General features: G+C 33.3%; 1 protein-coding gene across 3 annotated transcripts; it reads right to left on the bottom strand.

Annotated features, from left to right (window-relative positions):
• Nucleotides 1–3: 3 nt before the first annotated feature.
• LOC140055746 (uncharacterized) lies at nt 4–11,277 on the bottom strand. 3 transcript variants are annotated; one of them, XM_072101144.1, is made up of 4 exons: nt 11,248–11,277; nt 4,474–4,662; nt 2,041–2,599; nt 4–1,024 (listed from the first exon to the last, which is right to left on the bottom strand). In XM_072101144.1, exons 2-3 carry the CDS (start codon nt 4,636–4,638, stop codon nt 2,063–2,065), a joined length of 702 nt encoding a protein of 233 aa, XP_071957245.1. In that variant the 5' UTR covers nt 4,639–4,662; nt 11,248–11,277; the 3' UTR covers nt 4–1,024; nt 2,041–2,062. The 3 variants fall into 3 exon arrangements, with proteins under 3 accessions (XP_071957245.1, XP_071957243.1, XP_071957244.1); XM_072101142.1 differs by lacking the exon at nt 4–1,024 and having other exon boundaries at nt 1,974–2,599; XM_072101143.1 differs by lacking the exons at nt 4–1,024; nt 11,248–11,277 and adding an exon at nt 10,188–10,333 and having other exon boundaries at nt 1,974–2,599.
• Between the last annotated feature and the right edge of the window lie 245 nt (nt 11,278–11,522).

The raw sequence follows: 11,522 nt of genomic DNA, 5'->3' as shown, positions 1-11,522 counted from the left end.
GTAGTACACACCAAATATATCTTATTACAGTTATTGTAATGTATTTAATGTATTGCATTGATAAAAATGAAGTTATTGTGTCAACAATATTATACTGCAGTTATTGCAGTATTTACTACACTTTTTTAGTCGCGTTGACGCGACTCTATAGTTCACTATGTCAGTCGGTCGGTCGGTCTGTCTGTCGGTCCGGTATCACTATGCATTTTAGCACGCGACTTATGGCTGTTGGCCTTGTTTTACTACAATAACATTTTATATATATTATTAATTCAATGTAGTTTATGATGCAGACACTGCTATAAATGGAGTGTATGATTTACCAAAAAAGCCTCGCTAATGGCATAAACAGCTAAAAGAGTTAAAATGTTGGTATGGTCTCTAAAACCACCAGAAAACATTCTGCTGCAAGTCACAAACAATGCAACAAAAGAAACTATCATTTGCCTACAAACCCCATACCCCTTACAACAAGTTGAATCATTACACAAAATAGCTGAAAAGGGTGTTGTTCCCAGTTGTAGCACGCAACGTTATGTTCTTACAGCATTTTGTGTTGATACATTGTCTGTGTCTCTGCGTAGTGGGAACAAAGCTTAGCATAGAATGCGATTATATATATATAGCGTGTTGTTGCAGTTAGACTCTCTAAGCATGTCAAATCACAACCTCCATGAAGCTTACCAATCAGCATACAAAGCTAACCACAGTGTGGAGACAGCGCTTCTACGTGTTCAGAATGACGTTTTGACATCAATAGATAATCAAGAACTTGTTATTCTAGTTTTACTAGACTTATCGGCTGCTTTTGACACAGTAGATCACTCACTGCTTCTTCATAGATTGTCACATGACATTGGGGTAAGAGATCAAGCATTGTCTTGGTTCACATCATATCTAAGGAACAGAACCCAGGCCGTCTGCATTGGTGATGTTTCATTAGATGACCTTCCTCTATTATGTGGCGTCCCACAAGGTTCGTTGCTTGGACCACAGCTGTTTTCCATCTATGTTGCCCCAGTTGCTGAAATAATACGAAGACACGGATTATGTCATCATTTCTATGCAGATGATATACAAATCTACGTTTCTGTCAAGCCTTGCCAGACCAAGTTTCTGTCCGCCGTAAAACGGTTAGAAGCATGCACTGCTGAGATTAGGAAATGGATGGGCTCCAACTTCCTCAAGCTAAAATGATAAAAAGACCGAGGTGATCCCATTTGGTTCTATTCAGCAGAGAAAAAAGATCCGGTTTGGTGGCCTACATATTGGTGGCGTACTAGTCAATCCATCATCAGAAGTTCGTAACCTTGGTGTACAACTTGATTGTAAAATGATCATGGAATCACATAACAAAATCTGCCGATCTGCTATTTTCCATTTATGTAACATCGCCAAGATCAGACGTTACTTGAACCATTGTGCAACAGAGCAGATTGTACATGCTTTTGTTACCAGTCGGCCAGGGAAATTCCCTGCTGTATGGTCTGCCAAAGAAGCAGTTGCGGACTCTCCAGAAGGTGCAAAATTGGGCAGCTCGCTTGGTGATGTGTGCCAAGAAGTATGATCACGTCACACCATTGTTCAAAGAGTTACATTGGCTACCCATGGAGTCACGTGTTAAATTTAAGATCCTGGGAAGGGAAAGCGAGAACTAAGATCTAGTCATCAGGTGCTACTGGACATTCCAAGGAGAACATAGTTGGGGAGATCGGACTTTCAGTGTTGCTGGACCTAGGCTCTGGAACCACCTACCCTTGAACATTAAACACACGTCATTATTGAGTCACTTTAAGTCACTACTCAAAACTCACCTTTTCTGATATTTTTTTTTTACAGCGCCATGAGCAATGAATGTTGGAATGGCGCTATATAAATCAAACGATTGATTGATTGATTGATATAGCTGTTGTGTATATTATTAGAGTATTGAAATAAACCAATTACATTTTACAGTATACTCTTTTGTTTTATAATAAACCAAGGATAAACAATTACAAACTAATTTAGAACAGAACTAATAATAAAATACATACATACATTGTCTTTCTCAATCTCATAACTATTTTATCACAGCATCTAGTAATTTCTGTCTAGCAAAGGGTGGTAATAAATCCCGTCGTCTTCTGATATGTACATGCATTCCATAATCTCGTTCAGGCGTATCATACGCAAGCACCTTCTTTTCATGATTTTCTTTTAGTTTTGTATAGTCTTCACCATTTAAAATGTCATAATCAATATTCAAATAATCTGAGATATAGTTATCATCTAAATCTGTATTAGATACATAATCTACCTCATTTTCTTGATCACTTAATTCTACATCACTTATATCCGATAAATTGCCTTTTGTTGTTTTTCTCCGACAGCGTTTCTTGAATGTTAATTCTAGTCCAATGTTATGATTGTTTCCAAACTGTTTGCTCATGCAAACCTCTTCTTCATTTTCAAATTGAAGCCTGCCAAATTTGTTGGAATCAATTGGCAATTTTTTGTTATGGCATACAGTTTCATCATTCCTAGTTTCAATTTTTCTTCCTCTTCTTCTGCATTTCTTTTTCTGAGTAAAATGAAGTGAGCTAAACTGGGGAGATACCTGGAAATAAAGCATATTTCAAAAAGAAATTTAAAATTGGAAAAAAAAACAATGTCACACATGGTACATTAATTATGTCCAGAAATATATCTAAAAGTGGATTTAACAATTTTCTACTAACTGGACTAACCATGATTAATAATCTAAATCTTTGGTAAAATGTACAGTACCTACAGTAGTCTAGTCAATTTCATTATAACCTGGTAGTTAGTATAATAGTGGAGATGTGTATTACTCATTTTGTGTATAAATAAAATCATCTTGTATTTTATCCTGTACATGTTGTTTATTTTTAACTTCTGATTACCAGAATTTGGTCATAATATTTCTGTCTTACTGTTAAAATGTGTTTACTCTACTACCATCTTCTTTTAATGTCGATTACTGTCCTCATCAGGACAGTTAATTTAATGGGGTTTATAATTTAAATATTAACAGGATTTTTAATTCGTCACTTTGTCGAATTATATGATCTTTTTGTAAAATTTTATTTCACCTTACTTATAGAGTGTGACCCTAAACCGTATATGTTGACAACCAACTCTTGATGAGTTTGTTAAGTGTCTGTGTGTGACAGTGGCTGTGTCTATACTAAGTCTCGAAAGATGTATTATTTAAAGTAGACATGAGCCTGTGTACACTGGACCTACGGTTTAGAAGACTCGTTCTACCACCAGAACTATGGAGCGAGTGAGACTCGAATCCTTACCGATGTTCATAGTTCATACTGTAGTTCATTTTATTTGTCCATATGGAAATTCATGTGACATACAATTGCTCAAAGTTAAAAGGTTAATACAATAAAATTACATAGCAACAAAATTCAACGACTTAACAACGATTATTAAAATGTTTAATTGAGTACGGAACAAAAGAATCAAGGAAGCGTTTTCAAACGCCTTCCAGTTCTCAACCATTGAAAATCACTATAGAGTGGATGACTCTCATCTTTCATTATGGCAATGACCTTATCATAAATTTTGACGTTACAAACATCATCAAATCTAATAATCTGTTTAGTTATTCTGCACGCCTTATCTACTAAACATTGAACATTCTTTAGGTCTGATTTTCTAAAACTACTGAACCATATCAGACAAAACCATAAACTAAGACACTTTCCATGACCGACTTATAAAATAGACTTAATATTGTGTTGTCAACATTAAACGAGTTTATTTTTCTTAAAAAGTACAATAATTTCTTTAGTTTTACTTTCGTTAATAACTAAACGATTATCTAATAATATATTAATATGGCAAGGTATTATGTTTTCACTGCCTTAATCGCTTGGCCATTCACTCACCTGATTGATTGATTGAAAGATATATTTATACTGGGTAACCTCTTCAGTCAAAGACTGGTCTCCCAGAGGGCCCAGTTGGTGATCAGTGGCTGTGATGTACTAATACACCGGGGTAACCCCCTACTTGTCTCGAAAGATGTACTAGGTTCTTTAAAGTGCACACGAGCAAGTTGTGTACACTGGACCTACGGTTTATAGTCCTTATCCGAGAAGACTCGTTCTACCACCAGAACCATGGAGTGAGTGAGCCTCGAACCCCTGCCGATGTTATGGCTACGTGATTACGGTTCCACTGTCTTAACCGCTCGGCCACTCACCCCCAATATAATCTGTGCAAACGCAATGCACGTACATTAAATAGATTTATGAACTGATGCATATAGGCTTGCTTTTATAGTGCTGAATCGTTTCTATTCTGTGTCATTTAGAATACAGTGAGTGTAGCATAGGTAAGTTTATGCTACCCACATATACTCGCTCCATATTACAAAATAGCCAAATTTGATATTTTCACACACTACCTACACTCCAAAATAAAACGTGACCTTATCTAAATGAGAAGCCTTACCCAAGGAGGATTATCAATGTCATTAACTTGTATCCTAGCAGCTTCAACTGGGTGGTCAGCACCATACACAGGACTACACAATGCCTTAATTGGATTGCTTTCAGGGCTGTCTGTAAATGTAAGCTTTGGTTTACGTTTATTGCTTTTATTTCTTCTTCTACCCATGTTACAAACTTACAGTATTTGAATCTGAAATATAAAGATAGATTGGTTGCATTAAGAAATTTTCCAAACTGCTCGCTAAAAATGTTAAAATAAATCTCAAGGCCCTAAGCTCAAGTAGGCCTAGGCATATTTTCACTTTTCAGAATAGAAAGAGACATTGCAGTGAAAAATAAACCATAACATATAGGCCTACTTTAGAGATTATAGTGAACTATAATAAATAATACTGTACTGTATCTCTATGTTTTTGTATGAATAAACCAATTCGATTTTAGTATCGTATTAATTAAAATTACTATTCAATATTTCTGAAAGTTTAGTTAATTTTCCGGTCTAGGCCTAGTATGCCAATCCATACAGGTCAAAGTGCATTTCAGCCGCCAATCATTTCGGCCGCCGGTTATGGAACAACCAAATTTATGAAACTCCAAAAAGGACAAAATATGGCATGATCATTTCGGCCGCCATGTATGGCGCGCCAAATTGAAATAGCCAATAATAACTGTACAGTATTACAGTGAAAAAAATAATGTTACCAAGTCTATGGAATACCACAGAGAACTATATGGTCATTTAAATCAGAGATCAGTTGTGCAATGGGCTAAATACATTTTTTATATTATTTTACCGTCTGAATATATGAATAATGATTAAATGTTTATTTATTTTTTATTTTTACAGGTCCCGAAGATGCGTGTGCTTTGTAAAAATGTGTTTCTAAAATGTAAAACATACGAATAAAAGTGTTTTTGACTGGCACATAAAAAAACTTCAGCAGCACCTCTTTCTTATTAAAAACAAATGATAGTTTTGCGATAGGGAAGTTTTATTCATAATTTCTAAACAAAATGCCCTAGGATGAGTTTTACAAGGCTCATTAAACATTATTGCCTTGGTTTTAATACCTTAGTACACACAAATGATCTTTGAAACCGCCGATAACGATAACCGTACATATCTGATGGGATTTTTCTTTGTCATTGTCGGAACCATTTCATCATAACATTTTTTTTTTTTTAAAGGCGGGCTAAAAATCCAAAGCTAAACAGTTACTATGCGCTAGACAAGTAGGTCTATCTTTTTTTAATATAATTATAATGTGGTTCTCTTTGCACACTTCATATTAAATGTCAATAAACATGCGATGACGCACGATGCATTGTTTTTTGTTTGTCAAAATATCCATGGAAGAGGGTAAATGGTGACGTTTTTTCTATATAAATAAAAGCTATATATTTTAAAGTAAAACTGGTATAGGGCTACGTATCAGTAGGCAAATGAGATTGTTTTTAATGTATCGAAAAGCGGGCAATCCCGCCGCCAAAAGCGTCTAACAGTTGGATTGTATAATGCTTAATTTAGGCTAGTTTCTTACCATAACCATTCACAACAAGTAACTGATAAATACCAAGTATTTATAAGAGACACTAGTTTTAATGTTTTGATTTATTATTTACAGTACATTCTATATCGTATGCATATTATTATACTTTTCTTATTTCTGCATATTATTATAAATAATGAAGTATTAATACTGGTAAATAATTCATAAAATATCTAAATTAATTTCCGACAATTAAATAATACAATTTGCAAAATAAAACGAAAACCCCAAAACCACTTTATTTAAAAAAAAAACACATACTTCTTGGCATCCTGTAAGATAAATTGAGGAAAAAAAAGTATTAGGTTTAATAAACATTCTTACATTATAAATGTAGGCCTAGAGTGCAATGTTTGCTGAAAATATCATTAATAAATAATATTCACTGTAATGATGGCAATGTGCACACCAGAAATATCGCTGCTGTTTCTGGAATTGAAGACCGCCGATTCGGCTTAATAATACAATATCAGTAAACTATTAACATTTTAACACACGTGGCGTGTCATACATATTCAAGAATATTACAATTGCGGCGGCCAAAATGAACAATACATATTTTTTCCTTTTTGGGGTTTCATGAATTTGGCAATTCCATAACCGGCGGCCGAAATGACTGGCGGCCAAAATGATCAATCAGACACCTCCATACACTCTACTACTCTGAGCCGAGCTAGCTAGACTAGGCCCTACCAGACCTAGGCCTATAGCCCAATTTAATTGGCCCAAAGGCCAGATATTTTTAGTTAGGTTATAGGCGGGACATCCCTATAGGGAGTATGGTCGAAGCGGCCGCCATCCAAAGCGGCTGCCAGTTTAATATCGTCATTTGTATGGAACGCCATGTGCGCTTTAATCTTTGATTATCGTTGTCAACGCCATGGCCTATGGCGAGTTGAGTTACAGCTGTATGTATGGTCAAACCAATAAATATAAGCTAAATCATGTACTATCAAATCTTTATATTTCTATAATAATTAAGTTTGCCTGCCGATAAATCAATGTATATTTTATTTATTTTTTTTATTTTATTTATTTATTTAATCGGTATAAAAAGACTCAAAATACAACTCATAGTTGAAATGAAGAGCTTACATATAAAAATTATAATTCACATAAACAAAGTTAAACGAAGAAAAAACACATTAAAGCCTATGAAACAGTAATAATTACTGTATAATTCGTTAAACTTAAAATTACTATAAAATGCACAAATATTGATCATTATTTGTATTTTAATATTAAAGATGTATTGTCCCTTTGACTAATTCCAACAAAAATTTGTTTTTTAAATTTAAAAAAAAAGTGGGTCATTTTGAAGTATCATAATAGTTATTAACTTTCACCAAAAATGAGTCCAAAAAAAATAATTTAACCGAAATACAGATGTTTTTTTGTTCAAAAAATAACTTTGACTTCCAGTCAAAGTTTTCAATCAAAACATATCCCATAATGCAATGCGCTTGTTTGGCTACTCTGTATGCATAATCATAAAACTTCCTCTCGATCTGTGTGAAAACACCTTCTCAACCGTGATGAGTTGTAAACAATCCTAATTAGCATCATGCATAATGCATACCGTACTCATGGTTTGAAATCTTTGTTTACTTTCGCTTGCGACGATTTCTCAGACGAAATGTAATCTAATTAATTTACCTGTTAATTACGTAAACTGTTGTTTTTGGCTTGAATTTTTGACTTAAAGTGAATAACTTTAATATTACTTTGATATGGCCAATTTAAAATTAGAATATTTTTTTTTTCATTTTTTTGTGTTTCAAGGGACAATACATCTTTAACTAACTAAATATATTGATAAAATTGAAAAAAATATATTGACATATACTATCGAATCATTAATAATTTACGTTTGCATCATAATCTACAGTACTATTGAACCTTTATATCTCTTTAAAAAAAAAATACATTGGCAGTGAAGGGAAAAAATAACGTTGAACTGACCCGACGTTTCTTGAGCACTCTCCTATCGAATCTTTATACAGTATTGCATTAATAATTTACATACGGTATGGTCGAATATTTATATCTCATTTACATACGATCGGATCTTCATACACAGTATTGCAATAATAATTTAAGTACGGTATTGCCGAATATTTATATCTCATTTACATACTATCGAATCTTTATAGAGTATTGCATTAATAATTTACGTATGGTATTGCCGAATCTTTATATTTTGTTTACACTGTACTATCGAATCTTGGTTTTTATTATTAGTAATAGGGTGTGTTATACATTTAAGTGTTATTCCATTGTAATACATTGTTTGTGTTTTCAATAAAGCAACGTGAGACGAAAACGCGACCTTCTACAGCACTATTCCTGGCCAGCCGCCAGTCGAGTTATTAGCAGAAATTCGCGTAATTAATTACCGTACCGTACAGACACTTGCATCTTATTTTATTATTTAAAACTCATTTTAAATTGATCAATATTTTTATATCTGACGGTAAAAAACAATTTAGGTTATTAAATAAATAAATTGATGTCATCATGTTATTGTAATTAAATTATGATTGCGAACACGTACTACAGTAGTTACTTTACTAATTAATATACAATAACAAATATATCTATTTTGATATACTTTATTGAAAAAATATATACATTATTCTTAATAATTGGCTTATTATATATTATATTAATATACAATACAAACACCACAGTGTATTTTATTGACTTTATTAAACATAATTATATATCATTTAGAACAGTTAAAGTAAGTAATCATCGATTCGCCATTTCGTTTAAAACTTAAAAGAACGTATCACATTCAACCTGTCTGTAAAAAAGAAAATAAATTACATAATAATGTAGATTGTTATTTACGTCCGAGAAAAAGAAAACCTGTCGAAACAATGACAATCAAAGATTTCAAAACGACAATCAAAGCGCACACGGCGTTCCATACAAATTACCGTTATTGAACTAGCGGCCGCCTTGGTTGGCGGCCGCTTCGACCGTAATCCCCCTATGGATAGGCCTAGGCCTAGGCCGAATACAGATCACTCCGGCCGCGCTTCACTCCGGCCGCGCTTCAATCCGGCCGCGATTCATTCCGGCCGCAGCTATGGAGCGCCCAATGAGTCTTTTACAACCTAGACACGTTTTTTGTAGAGAATCAAAATAAAAATTTGTAATCATACAGTATATTTTTTCTCTTTCATGATCACAACATCACAAGTGTTTTAAATTAGGTCTAATGCTAAAACAAAATATTTTATGTGTTTTATCCAATGTAATAGGCTAGTGTATTAATTGTAATGTGATTAATGAATGTAATTTATTGCAATGTACCCTATATGTCATATTATTTTTATCATATAAATTAAAATATAAAATCATTGTAAATTGGACTGTACAAAAATGATATATTAATTCTTGATACAATTCCAGGTAACATTAATTATACGGATATTTGATTATTTGAAATAAATTAATTAATATTGTAAATATTGTTATTAACTATAACAAACATCAATAATAATTGATTATTTGAAATAAATTAATTAATATTTTACATATTGTTATTAACTATAATTAGTAAGTATGGGTACTGGCAAGATAAAGTGTTATAAAAATAAGGTTTTTAACTAATTTTTAATGTTAATAAATGTAAAGCTATAAAAATAAAAATAAATGTACAGTACATAGAAAGAAATTAAATATTGTTATTCAAGCATTTTAGACGGGTATTTGATTATTATTTTATTATTGAATTTAATTAAGTTAAGTTTAGTTTGAAAGAAAAAGCAGTTCCAACTTCTTTGAATGTTATTGTTAATGAAAAAAAGTAAAATTGTTGCTAATAAATATTCAATTTCAACTTAATAACTAGTTCCATTTAAATTCACCAAGAATTTGTTATAACACTGAACAGTATAGAAAACGTAGATATGGGCGCTCCATACTAACGGCCCCTTTGCACAGGAAGTCGAATTGAATAGCGGCCGGAGTGCATAACATCGCGCTAAACTGATACGGCGGCCGGAGTGAAGCGCGGCCGGAGTGATCGGCTACCCCTAGGCCTAGGCCTAGCTAGGCTATAGGCTATATAGATATCCTACTACTAGCTAGGCTAGTAGGCCTAGCTAGTAGAGGCTAGACCTCCTAAAAAGTCGGCGCTAGTTCCGTTTCGCACCTGTTTTTATTTCGACTTCCTTTTGACTCCAAATTGTTAAGCAACTTATTGTGAATACCACACCTTAAAATTGGGCCTTATAAGTACTTTTATGAAGAAGAATCACATAAAAAGTAACAAATAAATCATTAATTGACATGTTTCTCGCATACCGTTCGCGAATTTAGCAGCATACTCGAAGTTCAATTTCGTTTCTATGGAGCGCCAAAAGAGCAACAACAATAGATGGTTAAAAACTCAGTGGAATGCGTCTTCTTTTAATGCATTTATTATTGAAATACACGTTTAATTTTAATATATTTTGTCAATAAAAATGCTGTAACATTTTACTGCTAATGATTTGCTGTTTTCAAATAGCAACCAACCCTAGGCCTAACTAAGAGTAAGAGACTATAGACTAAGACTAGAGGAATATTATTTAGATCAGGTATACCCCTACAGCAGTACATGATGTAATATGATGATGAATTTGTCGATTTTCATTCCTAAAAGTTCCTGCAAAAACCATGTACAGTATCAACAGTAATATTTTTGTTGCATTGCCATTGACAAAATATGATAAAATTGAACGTAATTTTCACCAATAAATGCATTAAATATACGCAATTTACTGAGTTTTAGCCATCTATTATGATTGCTCTTTTGGCGCTCCATAGAAACAACAACATTGAACATGGAGTATGCGAAATTCACAAACCGATGTGCGAGAAACACGTCTGTAAATTCATCAATTTAAAGGATTTATTTTTTACTTTTTGTGTGATCTCCTTCGTAAAAGTATTTTTGAGGCCTAATTCTAAGGTGTAGTACTCACGATAAAGTTACTTAACCAATTTTGAGTCGAAATAAACGACAGGTGCGAAACGGAACTAGGCCTAGGGCCTAGCGCCAAAAAGTCTAGCAATAGCATACTTCAATAGCCTTGTCAACATACAATGCAAACAAACGAAGGCCTAGGGATCTATGCAAGTAACAAAAAATAATATATTATACTCTAAAGATATATAAAATATATATAAAAAGTTCTTTGATTAAAATTAGGCCTAAACATTTGATTTACCTTTTTTGTTTGTTTGGTTTCTTTTCTTGATTTGACCTGCGGAGTGACACAGACAACTCTGATGACATCATTTATCTTTCTTTCCATTGGATCATTTATCAAGAGTCTTAGAAACTTTGACTAATCAAAAAATGTTTTACATAAGGCGGCCGCGGCAAAATAAAAGATCAGTTATGATTGGCGTTCGGTATACGAGGGCAGGAAATTTAAATCGTCGCGTCAGATTTTCGGAAAAGCAGCCTGACGCTATTGTTGTAGGATCTCGAAGAAATGAG

This window comes from Antedon mediterranea, chromosome 7 (assembly GCF_964355755.1).
Source record: "Antedon mediterranea chromosome 7, ecAntMedi1.1, whole genome shotgun sequence".
Taxonomy (NCBI): Eukaryota; Metazoa; Echinodermata; class Crinoidea; order Comatulida; family Antedonidae; genus Antedon; species Antedon mediterranea.
Note: the sequence above shows the minus strand (reverse complement) of the source record. Positions and strands in the feature narration are given on the sequence as shown.

Coding starts and splice junctions, on each gene's coding strand:
- LOC140055746 (XM_072101144.1), bottom strand. CDS start 4,638: ATGGGTAGAAGAAGAAATAAAAGCAATAAACGTAAACCAAAGCTTACA. Junction 2,600..4,473: donor ACATTGATAATCCTCCTTGG/GTAAGGCTTCTC, acceptor CTTTATTTCCAG/GTATCTCCCCAGTTTAGCTC.